Consider the following 22056-nt stretch of genomic DNA (forward strand, 5'->3'; position numbering starts at 1 on the left):
GCATACAGGCAGCAAGCACCTTTGGGTTAAATTTCAGATCCATTTTTCCCTGACAGCCTTTGGTGGCGCTGCAGGGCAAGAAATACAGGTTTTTACGGCCTGTTTGCAACTAACCTCTGATCTGTGGCACAAGCTGCTGCAAATGTGAGAGGAATAACAAATTGGAGCTTAGGTTAAACAGTTTGTCCCAGTATAATCATTTTACATTCTAAGGACAAGGGCTCTTTAATAATTTAAAAAAAAAAAAAAGAACTAATGTAGGAAATATACTGTCTGCTAAACTACCTTTCTGTACAATTCAAAATGAGAGTTAGGAGATAAGAAGAATCAAAGAATAAGCATTTCTCATGATGACAATGAATCAGCTGCAAATTTGGCTTGTTCTAATGGAAATTCGGTGCTCTGAAAAAGCACTGGGCTGGCAGCTTTGAAAATTGAAGCTCTCTTCTGATCCACAGCAGAGGTCCAAGAGGGTAAATGCAAATGCCCCAATATTGCCCTGACAATATACTTAAATCCTCTGCCAGAGAGATAATCATCCCACGAAAAGTAGTGTTTGCTCTGCATCCTCAGTTCAGCCCCTGGTCTCCCTGTCAACCCTGCTAGCTCTGCCAATGAGGGAGGATGCTAGCTGATGCCTTTTGCTTTTATGATGTGGCTATTTGTTCACTGGAGATTAGAAGGACAGCAAACTCATTTCACAAGGATATAAAAAAATGGCAACGCTACCAGTCACTAGCAGTTTCAGTTAGATACAAAATCCAAACCCATTTAAAGGGACATTAGTTTGATTGCTTTACAGCTTTGTCAGTAGCATGCATTACACAGATATCTTTCCAAAATGGTGGTGTCCACTAGTTATCCTTAGGCAGAAGAGCTCTCAGGACACTGAAATGCATTTGTGATACCCTGTCGTGGTTTAACCCCAGCCGGCAACTAAGCACCACACAGCAGCTTGCTCACACCCTCCCAGCAGGATGGGGGGAGAGAATCGGAAGGCTAAAAGTGAGAAAACTCATGGGTTGAGATAAAAGCAGTTTAATAATTGAAATGAAATGAAATGAAATGAACAATAACAATAACAATAATAATAGTAATGAAAAGGAAAATAACAAAGAGAGAGAAATAAAATCCAAGAAAGACAAGTGATGCAAATGAAAACAATTGCTCACCACCACCAACCGACCGATGCCCAGCCAGTCCCCGAGCAGCGACCTCCCCGCCAACCCCCCCCCCAGCTTTATTGCTGAGCATGACCTCATATGGTCTGGAATATCCCTTTGGTCAGCTGGGGTCAGCTGTCCCGGCTGTGTCCCCTCCCAACTTCTTGCGCACCCCCAGCCTACTCGCTGGTGGGGGTGATGTGAGAAGCAGAAAAGGCCTTGACTCTGTGTAAGCACTGCTCAGCAATAGCTAAAACATCCCTGTATTATCAACACTGTTTTCAGCACAAATCCAAAACATAGCCCCATACTAGCTACTATGAAGAAAATTAACTCCATCCCAGACAAAACCAGCACATACCCTTTGATGAAAACGACATAGGAGACGTTGAATGAACAGTCCCTTATGCAAGTGTTTTATGTAGGTGCTAACCTTGTCTCTTAACTGTTTATTTTTATGTCAACAAGTGCAGGCTAGAAGAAATTGTACATGCACAAGGCCACTGGACATAACTTACTGGTTCATGAGTTATCTATTCTTGTGAACCTTAGGTATCACCTATTTATTTATGACTGCTTCACTACCAAATTTCAATTTCAGATGCGCGTTCCTGAATAGCTTTAAAAAAAAAGCCCCAAACTAGCTCCCAAGATGTAGTAATTTCCATTGCACTGAAATTTCCAAGGCTCAAAGTTTTCTTGCTGCAGATTAATGGTACCCTTTCAAAACACTGAGAGGAGGGAAGTAGATTCTCAACAGCTTTTAGACACCTACAGACAGAGATAGGTGCTTAGTGGGATCTTCCCAAGTGCTAGCAGAAAAGAGGCAAGGAAACAATTACTACTGCAAGTTTTATAAACAAACATTTCAGAATATGCTGAAATATACTGAAAACACTATTCCTTTGGTTCCCATTTTGGTGGAAAGTGTAAGGATTAACTTAATAGTACTTCCAAATAAGTAAAGAAACAAGCCCCACATCACAGTACACAAGATGAATCAGCAGTGTTGCACAGATTTTCACTCTTAGGTGTCCGCATTTTTCAGTGAGAGCAGTTAATTTGGCATTAAGTACCAGCAATGCCTACCTCCTCTGCCCACTTCTGACTTTCCAGCACAACACATGTTGGTGGATTTACCTGAGGAATTTGTTAAGATCTCCATTCTTCATATACTCAAAGACCATGATGAGTGGATCACCCTCGACACAGATGCCATAGAACTTGACGATGTGCTCATGTTGCAGGTTAGTCAGCAGCTCTGCCTCACGGTGGAAGTCCTTGCGGGCATTGTCACTGGCATCCTTCAGCGTCTGGTGGAGGAAAGGAAGATGTAAGGAAGGGGAGATGTTCGCAGAAGGCAGCAAACATGTGGGAAGGCACTGTAAGGGTAAGATAAGGACACTACTGTGTAAAGGATGGAGAAAGTACATTCTTAGTAACTGGTTTAGCAATGTAGATGTGATGCAATTGCAATTAAATAACTTTCATTCCCCTGCCACACATCATCCCATACAACGGTTTTTATTGTAAGACGACGCAGGAATACTCATGATCTTACTGTGCCAAGTGTTTTCCAAAAACAGAACAAAAAGAAATTCATCTTATCTGAAAAACATACTAGTACACAGCTGATCTATGGCCTTTAGCATTTAACTCAAGCAAAACTCTAGTATCCTATAGGTATTTACCTTTGTTGTAAGTTCCTTAAAGTAAAGCTTTGTTTGCTTAAAATGCTTAGCGGGAATGTAGATGCATTTGTTATTTATTATTAATGTTGTTGCTGATGTTGGCCCCTACAGTGTGCTATACATTAGGTAGATTTATGGAAGGGTACATCCCTGGACCAGAACTTACAACCTGAGACCTCAGCCAGAAACTCCTTTGGAATTCAGTAAATCTACTCATATGTCTAAGATTAAGCATATGCATAAGCAACTGGAGGATCAATCTTCAATTGATGGACAGAGAGGAAGTAGATGCAGGACAGAATTTTGGGGGGGTTAATTTTATTTTTTTCCCCATTTATACAGCTTTAAAATCTTGCGTATTTTCATTTTACAGGAAATATATGACCACTGGATCAAATGGGAGGCTTAAATGTTGTATAATGAAATAATGCTAATTTAACCCCCCCACACAGGCAGTTTTAGATCTCTCCTCAAGAACTATGCTTCATGAGCAAGGAAATACTTTCATGCACTAAAAAAAACCCCAATTCTGACACCAGTTCAGTAAGGAATAATCATAAATAGCAATAAACCACTGCTATGCTCTACCTTCAAAAGGTACAGTGGTTGCACTATATTAATTCAAATAATATTTTTAAAATAGTAAGAGAATGGCAACAGGTTACCAGTGCTCACAAATTGTCGTTCACAGAAAGTGAAGGCTGGGCTCTCTACCTCTGTACTACAATTAGACTCAATGTGAAGGAAGATGAGACAAAAAAGTAGCTGCTTTGCCTTAACTAAAGATGCTTTTTCCTGTTCATCCAGTCACGTTATTTTCTATCCCCAATTCATATAGAGAGCACGGGACCAACCACACTCATGAGAAGAGACACAGAACAAGCTGATACAATGCAATGGTTCTGCCAACAAACCCAGTTCTCAGTTGTAACAAAGTCATGGTTTGTTCAAGGTTTTTCTTCAACAGACACAATTCTATCCACTTTTCTGTATTATATGTATGCATATGTGAATGAGGGGCTAAAAGACAACTGTCAGAGAAAACACTTGCTTCACTTATGAAAGTGCAACATAGGTCTCCAAAAATGAACAGTTACCGTAATAAGTTCCAGATGGTGGGACAAGGAGCAGGGCAAACTGAACAGCCACCTACCAAGTTGAGGGTTTTTTTCCCCTGTGGATTTCAGGCTCTGTAGATCCCAGAAGCAATAAAAATCTGTCATGCCACAAACACCCCTTCTGTGAGGGACCCTCCTGTGTTTTCTGGCCCAGAGCTCCTCTTTCACAAGTTTTACCAATAATGATGCAATAAGGATTTTGGCTGCTTCACAAACTATGATACAGCACACAGAGCTATAGCCTCTACGGTGGCTATCATATCATCTCCCCACCTATGGTCCCCACACAGTCATATCTGAACCAGGTGAGAACTGAATTGGAACATGTCTTCCAACCTTTCCAAGCTCTGGGATGATGCTTTAACATGATACGGGCACCGACCCACAGTCCAATCTACATTATATAATGGAATCACCATTGAGAATTCTGTTGCCACTTGAGTTTCCTCTGCTGGTTTCATGTATAAAGCAATTGGACTGTAATTCTTCTGAGTAACGGAGCTAGAAAAACAATTCATATAAAAAACTTTTTTAAATAATAGCAACCTGGAGGGAAAAAAATTGACAGGGAGAAGCATAGGCTCATACTCTTTCCAACATACTCTTTCCCTGGAAAGACAGTAAAAATGCTGAAAACTTTGTCCTGTGAGGCTGGTATATTGTATATTTCAGAAAGTGCTTTTTATCTCACAGAAACAGCAAAATTGTCATATGACAGAGCAGTTGCCATGGCAATTACACATTTTCTGTCAAACAGCAAAATGCAGAAAGGTCTAAACCCAGGTAAAACCCAGGCAGGGTTTCTGCTACCAAGGGGTGACTGAAATTTCTGTTACCCAGCATTGCCAAGTCCCTTTTCATTATTTCATGCAGCACAGAGAATAGACAGAATGCATGAGAGAGAGCTTACATAGTCAGGCAAGGAGGAAAGTGAAAAGAACAAAAAATTAATAAGCACACAGAATTTACATAGAAATGACAGAGTAACGCATTTAGCATGTTCTCAGTGCAAGGGGAAAATAAAACCGTAAGAGCACAAGAGATATAAAACATATGAATAATAATTATTATTATTGACAAGTAAACCAAAGCTTTAGCATGCAAAGCACTCTCACCAGTCCACGGGAGTTTTGCCCGAGTAGGAACTGAGAGACAACTCCATGTACATACAACCTTACTCGGCCAGCAGCTAAGGAGGAGAGACACGCTCCCTTGGGCAAAGAGGGACTCCCTGGCTGTTACAGGAGCTCCACAACCACTGAATTCAGCCTTTTCACACTTAATAGATGGACCGCCACCCCACACTTATGCTCCTCTATGGGATCTTTGTCCAGGTATCCACTTAGAAACTGGTCTCTGCAGATCTGTGCTCCATAGGGAGTGCAAACCTGTAGCTCCTCAGTCCACCCCTACACCACTGAGCTGCATCTACAAGTCAGTCAGAGCAAGAACAGGGGAATCTGGCTCTCACCAGCATCAGTATGACTCGGTAATGAAATTCTCAGGATACCTTTCCTTTACACTCTTTCAGACTTTCACTGTGAAACCCTTACTACTGCTCCCCATCACCATACAATAGCTAAGCTCAAGAAATGAGGGGTGGTTTTGACCTAAGAAGTTCTGAAGAGTTGGAAACCTTTAGTTTTCCTCTGCAGGTGCCGTGGAAATGTTCTTCATCTTGTACAGGCAGCACTCTACTAGAGGTTTTTTTGGAACTCTTAGCTCCTATATAATTTGCTACAGCAATGTCAATATTTCAGATATTTGATGCATTTTGAGTCAGATGAAGTAGCTCCTGTGAGATTCAGTGCCAGGGTTTTTAGCATGCTTGTACAAGGCTGCCGCAGTTGCCCAGCAACCAGCAGGCAAAAATCGACAGGCATGCTGGTGAAGGAAAAGAAATTCTGATGAATCTCACACAGGTGACACAATGCTTCCCCCCCAGGCTAGCTCACTCAGCTTTCTTGCTGCCTAAATCCTCCTATTACTTACCAGTTATAGATTTCCACTGGCCATTGCACAGGGACATTTTTTATTTTGGTTTCACTCAGGAGGCTGAAGCTCTCTAAAGCATTTGCATGCTTTGCATCTAAAGCATGGAGACAACCTACCCTCAGCTGCTGGCATTTGGGACTGCTCCTCTGGGATGAAAAATCTTCATATTTTCACTGGGCCAAACCCTGTGCCCAACAGGGGGATCTGGACACAATCATCTGTCTTGCTCTCTGCATGAGAGTACTGCCCTCAATTTTAACTGGAGCATAACCATGAGCTGTGCTTTGTACCATGATAAAAGAGAACGGCCAGGAAGTGCCAGGCGATTAACCACTTGGCTATACAGGGATCAATCCAATGGTCTAGTTAGCTAAAAACTCACTCTTTGACAGGGACCAGAATCGGATCTTCAAGAGTTGGTGCAAGAAACTGAAAGTGGGCAATGTAAAAAGGAGTGAAATGTGAAAGGAGTGTGTCTGCTCCTTTAAGGGCATCTGGTCAAGGACCTTTTTTCAGTGCAGCAAGGGAAAATAAGAAAAGGAGGAAGCCATAAACAAGAACATTCAGGGACAGAAACCTGACTGACACATGATAAGGGAGACATGAGAACCAAACTTGGTCAGTCATACTAATCGATGAGGGCGTGTGAGAATGTTCATTCCAGCAGGTTATCTGATCAGGAATATAGTCAATTGGGAAACCAAAGGAAAAGCGGGAAGCCAGAAACCAAAATACACCAAGACCCAGACCTGACAAAGCAAACATGGAGACAATGACAAGAAACAAACCCCACCAGACACAAGACGCTCGCATGGGCCTGGACTGGGAAGGGTTCAGAAATCGATAGAGCTGTACAAACCCCATGGGGGACATGCAGGGGGAGGGGGGAGCAGAAAGGAATAAAGAAAGGGGTAAGCATAAAAGGGTATAAAAGGGGCCAGTCACATGAAAAATGGGGGCAGTCAGTACGCTTGTCTGGCTGAGCCCTGTGCCTGATCACTGCAGTCTGTCCTATCATTTTATATTTTCTTATTAAATCTTTTCTTAACTATTTCTCTGCGTAATCTCACTCTATCCCGTGTGTATGTGTGCTTGCAAGGACCAAGTGCCAGCTTCTGGTGAGACCTGTATGTGCGTGAGTGGAATTTGGTGCTAGCTACTGGAGTCAGACCTAGGATGTAGGCACCCCTGGCCTGTGGTGTCAGCTACTGGAGCGAGTGGGGGGTCTCTTGCCTCCAGTCACTGGGGCAGGAATGGTGTGTGTTCCCAAAACCAGCTACTGGGGGGGATCAGCATGAGTGAGGTGGGTGAGGGGTTCCGCACTGGTGGCTGGAGCAGGAAAATTTTCACTCTAGCTTCACCAAATTACAGTAGAAAAATCCATCAGTTCTAGTTTTGTCATCTCCTCTCTCTTGCTTTCTCCTGTCTATATATACCTTCAGGGCTTCATTTTTTCTCACCAGTCAGCAGCATGAGTGAACAACTCTGAGTATCAAAAAGCTTGTAACCTTGTTAAATCCAAAAAACCCTGCTATTTTTGATGGAGCAAGAAAGTACTCAACAAATCCATCCTCTTTTTGTGTTCTCTCACTGCCAGATCCAAAACTCTGTTTCTTGTTTACAATTTCAAAAAGATGATCTGCTAGGATTCTTTTACTGTATGGTTTGATCCAAAATGTACACACAGTTGCCTAATTGTGAATGGACAGATAGTATTATTTTCTGATCCCTAAGTACAGCCCAGATTCTAAAATGTATATTCTTACTGCCTTAAATGAGATACTTTAAATGTTGAACACCTTGTTCAGCTTTCAGCAGAACACAGATAGAGACAAAAGACTGTTGGCAGGGAGAATTGGCAAACTCTTAGAGTATGGTTTCACTGATATTGTTTTCTAGCGTGCATGCATAGCTGAGGATGACAATTGACCTCAGTGGTTGTATTTTGAGGAACAAAAAGGCTTGGCATAGTGAAGCAAGTCTGGTGTGCAAGCTCCAAGATCATGATGGAAATCTTCTTACTTCTTAGTAGATTCCCAATGTGCCATGTAGTCTGTGCCCTTTCAGGGTTCCAAAGAAATCCTTTTTTTCCCCCCTCAAAAACATGAGAATTATTCTGAATACTGGCAAGTCCAAGGTTATGGTTGTTTTCACATAGTTTCCTTTTCCTTTGGACTGTATTTTGGGAGGGTTGAATGGAGAATAATCAAGTATCACTCCCCAGGGTCTGAAATATCATGACTTCTGGATTTCCATACAGCCAGTGTTTAACAGCACATGACAATATTATCTACAAGTTTTTTTATAACATTCCTGGCAGCCATATTAATGATGATTACCCACAGACAATTTCAAAGGTTGACTAAAAGTATTGCACAGTTCATGGAAAAATAGGCCTTCTTTGACTAGCAGTTATACACATAGCCTATTCACTTATCTGGTTATAGATTTTTTTTTAGACACACAAATGTCATGTCTTTTTAATGACTTAAATGTTATTTTTCACTAATCAGATCATAAAAGATTTCGCCCCTTTGTGACACTGTCAGTTTCTTCCTTTTCCTTACGAAATTCAGCTCTCATTTTATAATCCACAGCAAGATCAAATTTCATGTTCTCTTAATGCTCCGTTAGCCTTGTGAACTCCTCCACATATATTACAGGAGTTACATGGGGCTACGGAATAGGAAAACATGATCATTTACAAATAAAATAGCATTAGCTGCAGCCATGAATTAATAATGGAAACCCTAGACTCTTTTACCTTCACTGCCACCAAGATCTTATCCTGCTCGGGACAGAGGTTATAGCATTCAGCCAGAAAGACTTTCCCAAAGGCTCCTTCTCCGAGTTCTCTTTTAAGAACAATATTGTGGCGCTTGATGTGCTGAACAACTGTGAACAGAACACAAAATGGAGGTCAAAAGTGAACTAAAAGGCCACAACAAGAAGGGGTCTGTGCTTACGGCCACATGGAGACAGGTTTGCCTGTACAGTGCAGTGCATATCATGAAAAGAATCAATGTGCCTATATGTCATTAGCACTTTGTCCAAAAAGAATGTGTTAATATATTTATATTTGGAATGTAGTGCATTTGCTGGATAAGAAGACGACATAGAATTAAGAGTCATCTGGGAAAAAGCTATTTATCATTGTGCTTGGATGAGTGCTGTAGAACATACATAACAGTGAATGCTGCTGGATAAACAATCCAGAGTTTGGGATATATTCAGATGTGGACCAACCTCAGGCTCCATGCTTGACCACATGCATGTTCCAAACTGGGTGTCCATTTACTTAGAAACTACTTTATCTCCATTACTAAAGAATGTAAAAAGGAGTGCTGCTATTAACAGCAGTGGAGAGAAATGACACAGCCTGTCCCCCTTGCTATCACCAACTTTGGGGAAAGGAGCCACAGTCTATGAAAGGAAAATACATATATTCCAAATCATAAGTCTGTGAAGATGCAACCTCAGAACACTGCATATATACTTCATAATAATGTGTACATGCGTGAGGTGAGCCTGGTGCTGGAATAAACTAGAAGAGAGACCCGGGATGCCCTGAGCCACCTCCAACATAAGCCTACCAGGAAGGCGGCACACCTGAGAAGCACACCTCCACAAGACTCAGCTGCCACTCAACCAGGCACCAGAAAACCCACTGCCAGCATGAAAACAGGCTCGCTGCACATGCTCTGATCCCATGAAGGGATGCTGTGGGGCCCTGAGCTCCCAGCTAGCCACTCCCAGTGTGCTGCCACTCACCTGCAGGGCTCAGTAGTGCCAGAGGTGCAATGCCCAGCTGCCCTCTCACAGGCCAGCATGCCACTCTGTTTCTTATTTCCAGGGTGATGACTAAATGTGCTGTTTTCAAAGGGTGGGGAGAGACTATTAAATATTTCAGTGCTGACATTTTCAAACCATAACAAAAGATAAGCTATAGACAAGGCCTTTGCTGTAGGGTTCTTCCAAATGAGGTTGAGGGCATGGGTCTGTAGAGGGTACAGAGCCAATACTTATTTAGCTTTTTAGCTTCCATTTTGACAACCTCTAGAGTGCACAGCCTACAGACGGGAGTACTGATAGAGGGAAATAACCATGTGCCTTTTGACCACTTAAATGTTTAATAATTCTGTTGGCCTTGTTTGTTCTTTCGAGGCTTGCTTGCCGGGGCCTGGCGCCTGTGGCGTCTGTCAAGGGTTAAGCTTATCAGGGACTGGTATTCATCAAGGACTGACATGCCAGACAAAGGGAGTGATAAGGGGAACTGCAATGCTAGTCTTACCACAGAACTTGTTAGGACTTGTTAAAAACCGCTGAAATCACCAAGTAAGAAGAGAGCATGCATGAATGACTAAAGTTCACTAGAGGACAAAAGAAGAAGAGGAAGATAAGACCCCTGAAGAAGTAAAGGACCACCAGAGACAGATCTGAGCCTGCGCAAGATGACACAAACATTTTAGAACTGCTGACACAAGCTTTTGAACTAACCCCGCCCCAACTTATACATATGTATATTTTGTATTGTGTAACCCTATGAATATGTATGCCCTGGTGTAATAAATATCTGGCTGCTTGCTGAGATGGTGTGCAAGCTTTGAGGAGAAATCCCCTTGCACCCCGGCGCCGGAATAAACATGCCTGCTTTATAACTCACTCTCTGAGTTGTAAACTTTGTTCCGTGTGTCAGTACCCTGCACTTGGGTGATATGTATCTTTAAGCCCTCTGGATCCCAATATTCCCACTACTCATGCCAATACCCTTTGGCTCCAACACTCTATCAGACACAGACAGAATTGCTGTGATCACATTCATTTCATATAACAGCCAGCCTGTTGGGCAGCACAGTATGGAAGAGTGGCTATTTACAATGTTCCAGGCCCACAAAAACCTGTTCCTGCTATTGCTGTGGTTGCAGGGTGAGGCAATTATGAAAATGGTCCTCCTTGTATGACAGGTCTCTCATTAAAACTGAAAAGCCATGCTTTGAAATAATAGCAAAATAGACATTAAATGAGACCACAAGTTACAAACATTTTTGATTCTTGTCAAACTCTGGTCCACTGTAAAATTAAGTTATATTATGGTAAGATACACACACACACAACTTTTTGGCCAGCTGCTCAAATGCTGAGCAGCTTCCCTACAGTCAGTAGGAATATACTCCTTATTTTAATTTCCTTCTCAGCACTGGCTTTTTAAATAAAGCATAAAATACAGTTAGAACAAGAGACAGGCCTGAACCAAAACACACCTTTTCCTCACAGATGCAAATTAACTGCCTTGCTTCACCTTTACTAATTTTCATAACAAAACAAATATCAAGGCTGAATTACTGTCCTGGAGCGTTACCTAAATACAGGATATGTGATTATACATCTCAAACATAATTTAAGCAGAGGGTCCAGATATCACGGCTCATATCAGGCCTGAAATGTGCTGCCATTGTGCAGTATCATCTAAGTTGCTCTGCTTTCCTTCAGTTATTCTAATTGTTCATGTCTCAACTCACAGGAAATAAATCAGTAAACAGTCCCTAATACTAACAGAGGTCTTCAATTACAGTTAAAGATGCAGGGATTATTTTTTAAATGAAAGCCGTTCAAAACTCTTTGGTTGATTACAGTTTTACAAACATTTCCCTATGCTTGCATTAGAAAAGCGTGGCAAGTTGACAGGCTATAATTATATTTGGTTGTTGCGAGGGAATCCAATTATGGTCAGATCAGTCCATTTGAGTGGGAGGAGATGGAGACTGTGAACAGTTTTGGAGATTTCTTTTCTACTAGAGAGGCAGGACTCCTTTCCACCCAAGTCCTACAGGCCCTTCCGTGCCTCCCAATGCCATTGGGAGCCAGGACAGCAGGCAGTGGTGAGGGATTAGGAGCTGGGCTCCCAGACAGACAGACTAGCCCAGATTTTTCACCTTATGGATATCATGTGGGCTTAAATGCCACTGTGACCTGTATGTTAAAAAATGCTTACTAAGAAATGAGCCATTATTTTTTGCCAGCATTAGAACTTCCCTTTCACCAGCTGTTCGCATCAGGGCAGAGACTGAAACCATGAGGTCCTGTTTTTTTCCTGTTCATGTTCAGCCAAAACTGTCATTCAATCCTACCTCTTTGGGGATTTCTCTTTCCCTCTACTTCCCCAATAGCACTACAAGGCTGTCTCCCTTCCTTTACTAGAGAGAGGAGAAGTTTAGCTCCACATTATAAGTGTCATCATTTTAAAATGCTGTCCTAGTTTCAGCTGGGATAGAGTTAACTGTCTTCCTAGTAGCTGGTACGGTGCTGTGTTTTGAGTTCAGTATGTGAAGAATGTTGATAACACTGATGTTTTCAGTTGCTGCTAGTAGTGTTTAGACCAATGTCAAGGATTTTTCAGCTTCTCATGCCCAGCCAGCGAGAAAGCTGGAGGGACACAAGAAGTTGGCACAGGACACAGCCAGGGCACCTGACCCAAACTGGCCAACAGGGTATTCCAGACCATGTGACGTCCCATCTAGTGTAGGAACTGGGAAGTGGGGGTGGGGGATGGGCCGCTCGGGGACTTGCTGGGTGCCGGTCAGCGGGTGGTGAGCAATTGCACTGCGCATCATTTGTACATTCCAATCCTTTCATTATTGCTGTTGTCATTTTATTAGTGTTATCATTATCATTATTCGTTTCTTCTTTTCTGTTCTATTAAACTGTTCTTATCTCAACCCGTGCGTTTTGCTTCTTTTTTTTCCCCGATTTTCTCCCCCATCCCACTGGGTGTGGGGGGAAGTGAGTGAGCGGCTGCGTGGTGCTTAGTTGCTGGCTGGGGTTAAACCACAACAAATGCTCATAAAACCCATTAACTTTCGTAGGCAGAGAGCATGGCTAAAATCCTGGCCTACTGGAGTCAGCAGCAAAACTCCACTTCAGTAGAGGCAGGTTTTCATTTCATTCTCTTTAATACCACCATCAAAGACCTGGTGATAAACACATTCAACCTTTTAAATTTTGTTTGGGTCCTCTGCATTTTGAACACAGACCAGCACTGATGTTTACCCTAGTGGTAAAGAGACTTTTTTGTCAAGATCCTGGAGGACTTCACAAACAATGTAGAGTAAAAATAAATAAGAAACATGAAATACTTCTGTACAGTACACTTACATCTGCTGCTAAATGCCTTATATAAACCAAGCATTTAAATAAACAGCCTGTCCCATACCAAACTGTCAAATGCAAAACACAGCAAGCCACAGAAGTGATCTGTACAGAATATGTTTGCAACTTGTTCACACTCTATCCAGTCCTCTTACCTTTCTGAGCTGAACCGAGTTACTAAATAAATTAAAAATGGCAGTAAATGTGACTAAATGGGCACAGATTAAATATAAGAACAATGTAAATAAATCAACATGTGATGTGATGGAAATATGAGCTAAGGGAAAAAAATACATTTAGCACACTCAAGGCCAAGCCATGACGACACTGTCATCAGTGGCAGGAGATTCCAGGAGTAGATACACTGAAAAATTCAAGTCAAAATTTGCTTTCAATTGATATCAGGAGACAGCAAATTATCTCTGTTAAAGTCCAAGGGATTATCCTGGATTTACACTGAAGAAACAAAGCAGAATTTGGCCAAATAGGTGGCAGAACTGAATTACCAAAGACATGGTCTCATAACATTTTATCACAAGCAAAGATACACAAATGTTCATCAAAGGGTCGTTATATATCTTCCTCCTTTTGGCTATAAATGGTGGTTGCCTTTGAGCTGTTGCTTGTACTTTTAAAAATCACTACCTGTAGGCATGGGCTTTCACCCCCCAGGAAACCTACCTTTGATTGTGAGGCTGAACAGAGAGGATGACACCGTGTTCTGGACTGAGCCTCAACAAAATGGGCAGCTCAGGATCACCTCACCACATTGAATTCACTGAGTTGGATGTGACTGATTTCAGCCACAGACAGCAAGACATTCAACGGTATAAGTGTAAAACTGTTTGTATGCTTAATCAAAAAGTGAAACGCAGTTGACAGTGTAAAAGTGCTTTTTCCTTGGTCACAAAAGATAGGTCTAAATGTTTTACTGCCACATGGAATCAAAGAATCATAGAATGGTTTGGGTTGGAAGGGACCTTTAAAGATCATCTAGTCCAATCCCCCCCTGCCATGGGCAGGGACATCTTTCACTAGACCAGGTTGCTCAGAGCCCCGTCCAACCTGGCCTTGAACACTTCCAGGGATGGGGCATCCACAGCTTCTCTGGGCAACCTGTTCCAGTGTCTCACCACCCTCATTGTAAAAAATTTTCTTCCTTATGTCCAATCTAAATCTACCGTCTTTCAGTTTAAAACCATTGCCCCTTGTCCTGTCACTACAGGCCTTGGTAAAAAGTCTCTCTCCGTCTTTCTTAGAAGCCCCCTTTGAGTATTGAAAGGCTGCAATAAGGTCTCCCCAGAGTCTTCTCTTCTCCAGGCCAAACAACCCCAACTCTCTCAGCCTTTCCTCATGGGAGAGGTGTTCCATCCCTTTGATCGTTTTTGTGGCCCTCCTCTGGACTCGCTCTAACAGGTCCGTGTCTTTCCTGTGCTGAGGACTCCAAAGCTGGATGCAGTGCTCCAGGTGGGGTCTCACAAGAGCGGAGCAGAGGGGGAGAATCGCCTCCCTTGACCTGCTGGCCATGCTTTTTATGCAGCCCAGGATACGTTTAGCTTTCTGGGCTGCGAGCACACATTGCCAGCTCACGTACAATTTTTCATCCAGCAGTACTCCTAAGTCCTTCTCTGCAGGGCTGCTCTCAATCTATTCATCTCCCAGTCTGTACTGATATTGGGGATTGCCCCAGCCCAGGTGCAGGACCTTGCACTTGGCCTTGTTAAACTTCATGAGGTTCAGGTGGGCTCATTCCTCAAGCCTGTCAAGGTCCCTCTGGATGGCATCCTTTCATGCAGCTTGGTGTTATCTGCAAAATTGCTGAGGGTGCGTGCAAATCCCACTATCGATGTAAATGATGAAGATATTAAAACAGTATTGGTCCGAGTACGGGGACACCACTCGTTACTGGTTTCCACAGGGACATTGAGCCATTGACTGTAACTCTTTGGACGTCCATCGGGCCAATTCCTTATCCATCTAACAATCCATATCTCTCCAATTTAGTGGCCAGAATGTTGCGGGGGACCGTATCAAAGGCCTTACAGAAGTCCAGGGAGATGACATCTGTAGCTCTTCCCTATGTGACCATTAAACCATCTAGGCTGACCTTTTGCACAACATGGAGAATAGTATTGAGTGAAATGGCTTGTATTTGGCAGGAGAATACCTCCAGAAAGGGGTTGTGCCAGTCTTGATTTGAAAGTCTGTGCTATTTTTTTTTTTTTTTTTCTCCAGCTTGTCTGGCTTTCACCTCCCTCACTGGCTTTTAGGAGACTTTCTCCACTAGTTTAAACACCCCTTTAAGGTCTTGTATTTTTTCACTGTGAAGGAATAGATATACATAATCAACATTCTTCTTGGTCTTCTTGGTAAGGCAAAGAGATGGAAGCCCCTCCCTGGAAGGCATTTTCTCCAGTTTGCCAGTCATTTTTATGGCTCTTCTCTGGGCAAATTTGCAATAACCTTTAGAAAATAGTTGTTTCCAGTTGCTTTTGCCAACTGGAAGCCACATTCTTGTATCATTCTTGACAAGGCTGTAATACAAACATAAAACCAGCCCCCTACTTCTCTGCACATTCAAAGGTCACACTAGTCCTTTTAAGGCTAGGTTTCCTAAAGAGCATGAAAATTATGCAATTGTGTGTGTGTCTCATCTTAACACCTCACCCAATTACAATATTACACGTCCTAGAAGTTTCAGATGTTTTCCCATATACCTTATGAACACAGCAGAGCAGAGGCGAGATCTCTATCCTTACAAATTGGCTGCAGCAGGGTCTCACTGCTTGATGAACAGTAAGAGCCATAGGAAACAGGCTCCATCAGCACTGCTTGCTGAACTACTAACACTAGAGATGTTTAATGGGTGACTTGAAGAAGGCGCTTCCATGGGCAATGGTCTTCCTGGAAGAAGAACTGGAGACACCTATGAGAAGAAAACCTGTAGGGATTTCCTAGTTGTCAAGAGCTACAGCTGATGATAAATTTGTGGTGTTATAGCTAAACCTTTCAGATGCTTTGTTTACAACTTAAATCCTCCCATGATCTATATTTTAAACCCCAAAGTTTTCATTGCCTTGACTGCGAATCAGGCTTCCTTCTGTGATATAGTGCTGCAACTCCTGGAAGGGTGCCCAGATGACAGTCTCTCACAGTGGTGGGGGCACCACAGCTCTTGCCCGCTGTAAATTAATTTTGCTGTAGCTAGACTGGCACCTCTCTGGCTGAAACTCGGTGTTTGCTGTCTTTTAGATTTTATATTTGATTTCTGGTGAGGGGTATTATCGCACCCTTTTGATACAGTAATTTATTTATTTTATTTGACCAAGATCCTTTCAGTTTGGCTACAGATAGGCATATTGCCATGCTCTGTTAGACCCTTAAAATCAAAGAGGAACTACTCAATAATAGATTAGTATAGCAATGCTATCATTGTTTTAAATGCATGAGCATTATGAGCTAAATTCACCTTTCAGGAAAACAAGAATACTGAAGTTGACATTTTTTTCCAGGAATGAATTTGACCTTACATAAGAAACTAAGGTACGCAAAGCCCTTGAGCCTTAGTAAACTTGAAATTGTTTTTGATTTCAGTGATAAGTATGTATTAAATGTAGGTTTGATCTATTATGTGCTAAAACAACTGGGATATATCAGAATAATGGACAGCTAAATTTGTCTCACTATGTTCAAAATAAATGGCAGGTATTATTCAGTCTGTTTCTCTCTTTTCTGCTTCCAGCCCACTACCAGCTTTCCAACACAGTAGGGTAAATCAACTCTAAGCAGAAAACTGTGCTGAATTTTTGGCCATCCTTTGCCTTTGCAATTGATTTGTAAATGTGAATCTCAATGTGCTGCTTTGAAAAGATTACTGGTTGTAGAACTTCAAGGCTATTGCATGTGAGTTGCTATAGAAAATGCCTGTTGATGTTATTTTATTGTGGTCCTGAAACGGGGAGCCAAAGGAACCTTAGTAGATATAGTAGATATATGGATGTAGATAGGAACTGTTTAATAATTATCTAGCTTATAGTGAAGTTAAAGAAATTTCAATAGAGGTAGACATGGCCCAAGGGGATGAGAAGTGATGCTTAATGTTTGCATTGTTGAGGTTGGCTGGGGCAGGAGATAGTCCCTGATAAGAAGCAGCAGTCCACCCCAAAACCAGCCAAGACCGGCCTTGTGACTTCTTGGAACTAATTTTAATATGAAGCGGGGATAGATCAAGCCTATGTATAGGCGTATTGCGAAACTCCATGTATATGTAACACTTGACTGTATAAATTTGAAGCGAACTGCCGAGTCAGGCGCGCACGACTTTGGTGGGACTACCCCCCGTGCTGCCCAGCGCTGGATAAACATACCTACTTTACAATCTCACTGATTGTGGAGTCTGTTTTCCGCACATCAGTCCCTCTTCCATGTTTAAGTTAACTGGAGACAATGATCTCACCAGCACCCTTCTCCTAGCTCAGAGCAGGAAATCCTTTCCCTCAGCATGATACCAATCTTTTGGGATCTTCTGTGCTGCAGAAACAGAAGCACTCAGCAAGGGATGGGAAAGTACTGTGTCGTGTATCTCCTAGGATAGACGCTTGTGGGGAGAAGGGCTAATAAACATACTGGCTTCAAAGTATTAACTCTTTTCTGCCTTTGTTTTCAGAAACAGGCATAGTCTGAAAAGCATCCCGGGATCCCAGGTTGAGAAGCAGGACTTGTAAGAAACTTCATACATTCAGGGACTGAGCCATAGTCAAGCTGTGGCTTGATAGCGGGAACAGCAGGACTTTCCCAGATCATTTCCCTTGCAAAAAATGTGACAAATTTTCTCTTCTCCCCTCTTGGATTTGCATGTCTTTTCATATAATACTGACAGATCTAGCAGAGAATATGATAAATCTCCTTCCATTCAGTTGATAGTGTCATCTTTCGTCTGACATTAGGGATGAAAATAAAGCAGAGACATTTAATGCCGCCTTCACCTCTGTCTTTAACACCAATGATGGGCCCTGGGACCCCCAGAGCCCTGGGTTGGAGGACTGTGACTGGGGTTATGGATAAGCTCCCAGTTGACTTTTTGAATTTGTATGGGATTTGCTGCTGCAATTGAATGCACATAAGTCTATGGGGCCCAATGGCATTCATCCCAGGGCACTGAAAGAGTTGGCCGATGTTATTGCGAGACCTCTCTCAAGTTATTTATCAACGGTCTTGGGAATCTTGTGAGGTCCCAGTTGACTGGAAGCTAGCAAATGTTATTCCAATTTTCAAGAAGGGCAAGAAAGAAGACCCTGGTAATTATAGGCCTGTCAGTCTCACTTTGGTGCCTGGTAAAATTATGGAGAAGATTATTCTGGGAGTTATTGAAAAACACCCGAAAGACAACGTAGTCATCGGCCAAAGCCAACATGGGTTCATGAAGAGAAAGTCATGCCTTGTTCAATTAATATCCTTTTATGACAAGCTTACCCACCTAGTGGACGAAGGGAAGGCAGTGGATGTGGGATTTTAGCAAAGCTTTTGATACTGTCTCTCACAGTATCCTTCTGGACAAAATGTCCAGCATACAGCTAGATATGTACACAACACAGTGGGTGAACAGTTGGCTGAAGGGTTGGGATCAGAGAGTTGTACTAAATGGGGTAACATATGGTTGGTGGCTAGTCACTAGCGGTGTTCCCCAGGGCTCAATTTTAGCGCCAGTTCTCTTCAATGTTTTGATCAACGACCTGAATACAGGAGTTGAGCGCACACAAAGTAAGTTTGCCAATGCTACTAAATTAGGAGGAGCCGTTGATTCCCTCGAGGGTAGAGAGGCCTTACAGAGAGATCTTGATAGATTAGAGTGCTGGGCAATCACCAATTGTATGAAATTAAACAAGGACAAATGCCAGATTCTGCACCTGGGATGGTGTAATCCTGGATGTATGCATAGACTGGGGGGGACAAGAGGCTGGAGTGCAGTCCTGCAGAAAGGGATCTGGGGGTTTTGGTTGATGTTAAGCTCAATATGAGTCGACAGTGTGCCCTGGCAGCCTGTGAGAGACTGAATTGTTATCTCGAGTTGTTTGTCTCAAAGATTGTTTGTTGTGAGAGACTGGACTGTCATCTCAAGCCATTCGTCTCGAGGATTGTTTGCTGTGATGAGCCACCTATCCCAGAGATGGCTTGTTTAAGCAGGGCACTCCTCTGTCCATAAGGATGATTATCAGGCCACTGAGGCATCCAGGGGAGGAGACAGGCCGGAGCCAGCAAAGAATGTGGAGACTACCACTGTCATGGAAACTGTAGTCTTTGAGATAAGGTACTGGTTTCTGGTGTTGATCACGCGAAGGTCCTGTGATAGACGAAACCTGCAGTGCGTGAACAGTGCATGAACAGTACGTATGTGCATGCATCATCGGACTATGCCCTACAAAAAAACCGTGGAGACAAGCCGTGGTGTGCACCCATCACCGAAGAATTGAAGAGTGAGGGCCGACGGGACGCTGCTGGATCCATGGTGGTGACTATTCTTGCAACTCTATCCCGACTGCTTGCTTGATTTCTGCCTTTTCTTCCATTCTATCCTATCGCTACTATTTTTTTCTACTTTGATAATAAAGCTCTTTTGGGTATATGGCATAGTGTGTGGGGACACAAAAGATAGTAAAGAATGATTGTGAAAAGGAGAAATTCCTCTGGATGTAAAAGATCGGCCCAATGATATTAGCAAAATAAATATAGCCAACACCTTACAACACAGATCATACACCCCTAGAAGAAAGAAGCGGAATGTGGAATGAGGACATACGTAAATACACACGAAGGTGAATGACACCAACAAAGGGGGGGTGATATGAAGGTGATGCTAACAACTATGCACCATAGAGCGAAGTGGTAAAAAATTGCTCGCACACTTTGGTATAGACAGTTCTGAAACACTTCAAAGGAGGCCTGAAAGCTGTTCGTACAGAATTCAACAAATATCCCCGTAAAGAAAATAAGAGACATAAGAGGAATCCAGCTGGGTATAATAAAGAAGAAGAAGAGATAAATTTTTAATGCAACAACAAATTATGGCGTTACAAAACACGTTTTAGAGTACTGAAAACAAATCAATACCAAAAACCTAATATTACCTGTTCGGAAAAGCCACGAAATGGTTCATATCGGGTGAGAATACCGAAATACTAAATCAACAAGGGGCGTTGGTGAATAAAATAACGTGAAGACAATTTACACCAACGTAGGTATGGTTAACCAAGTGATACAACCCTGTTTAAGAAACACCGTATTAGACCAACGAGGAACAAATGATTGCCACTGGTTGGGACTGTAATGATTAGTAGTTTAGAAAAAAGGAAATGTCTTTACTTAATTGCCTCCACTACAAATAGCCGAGTGAAAGGACACGCCAAAAATTATTTGCAGTATTTGTAATGGAATAAAAAGCCCCGCTAGAGTGGGAAGATACAAAGAGACCTCATCTCACAAATTGAGTGACGTGTGTGAGCCAGCCAGGAAAAAGGGGGGGGGAAAAAAAGGAGATCTGTAGTAGAGGAAAGGAAAGAAGGAAAAAAAAGAAAAAAAAAAAAGTCACAGTAACCAAGTGTTTCGGCGGGAATGGAAACATGCGATTGCATAAGACTTAGAAGAATCCTGGGGAGAAACACCCAGTGCTTGAGAGAAGCTTTGCAAAGTCCAGTGGTATGATGATTCCTGATCGCCACCGGAGGGAAGAGAAACGAATAGAATGAGTGTGGGATGATAACATACAAGGTGAGTCTGCGTGAATTTCCGACTAGGACAAGAAAAATACCATGGGGGTACCGGGTATCCAAGAAGCGGCCAGGTAATGCAATTCAGAAGTGAATTAGCGTGAATTGGCTATGAAATTATGTGGGTCGGTGGAACACCACAAAGAACTTTGTGACCAGGGAAAATAAACCACGTAAAGAGGCAATATTTCAAACAAACAAATGCAGCGGGACCCAATCAGACGTGAAGAGCGGGTATAGCAGTGACGGGGGAAATAATTAACTATTTTCTGATGAAATGAACGGGTGGAGCCGGTAGGGGTGTGTAGGAGTACTAATAGAACGTAGGAGCTGCTATGTTGAAGAAACACCGGGGGTAATGCAGGGGAAAGGAGGGAAGGAAAACGCTGACAGCCACTGAGCGAAACCCTTGAGTGGAACAAGGAACCGAACGAGCCTTTGAACTACGGAAAAGGCTTGATGTCGGCCGCCGCCCTTATGACCCCGATGCGAGTAAGGTTTCTTCTTTCCTCCCCGAAAAGCGGCATTGCCCTGGGAATATTAGCACAAACCTGGGCCCATATTGACGGGCAGTGCCTACCTCTCTAAGCAGTTAGACACACCTGCAAAAAGGTTGGCCTGGATGCCTGCGGGCGGTTGGCAGCGTGTAAATATGCTGAACATACAATGAATCCCGGGAAAGTTGTACTCATGGGGTCCAGGAAATTGACTGTAGTTGGTGTCTCAAACGTGAATATCAGCTAGAATTGAAAGCAAAGAAGGTTACACTTGGCTCGTCGTCTACACAAAGATTCCTAGAGATGAGTCAAGCTATTCGGGTAGAAGCAGGATTGATGCTAAGAAAAGTAGGTCACTGAACGATGTGTTTCGGCGAACCCAGCTTCTTTTCATTGTGCTCTCGGGAACACAGGAGAACCGGGTACAGGAGAAGATCAATGACGTGTTTTGGGCAAACCAAATTAAGCAACATGGACCAAGCCACCGGCAAAGCTACCAGACAGCCCCATGGGGTAACGGAAACTTGGTCAAACGACGTAAGCAGTTGACGGTCCAAATAAATGGTAATCGACATGCGGGGAGTATCTGTCACCAAAACACTACCAAATAAAGGAATAAAGAATCAGGGGCTTGTGGCCCCAGAACACTTCCACACAGAAGGAGATAATGTACGTTAAGAAGG

The 22056-nt window shown here is 42.8% G+C and overlaps 2 protein-coding genes across 2 annotated transcripts in view; one reads left to right on the top strand and one right to left on the bottom strand.

Annotated features, from left to right (window-relative positions):
• LOC121232842 (BDNF/NT-3 growth factors receptor-like) overlaps window positions 1-8881 on the bottom strand; it is a gene marked incomplete at its 5' end in the record, with an annotated part of 63830 nt that extends 54949 nt beyond the window's left edge. Inside the window, 2 exons of the mRNA XM_041121316.1 lie at window positions 2304-2476; window positions 8732-8881. Of these exons, the coding sequence (XP_040977250.1) occupies window positions 2304-2476; window positions 8732-8881 (323 nt within the window). The remainder of the gene's footprint in view (window positions 1-2303; window positions 2477-8731) is intronic.
• Window positions 1-22056, top strand: part of LOC121232838 (ubiquilin-1-like) — a 1092736-nt gene that overhangs the window by 491391 nt on the left and 579289 nt on the right. The window lies entirely within an intron of this gene.

This window comes from Aquila chrysaetos, chromosome W, assembly GCF_900496995.4.
Source record: "Aquila chrysaetos chrysaetos chromosome W, bAquChr1.4, whole genome shotgun sequence".
Lineage (NCBI taxonomy): Eukaryota > Metazoa > Chordata > Aves > Accipitriformes > Accipitridae > Aquila > Aquila chrysaetos.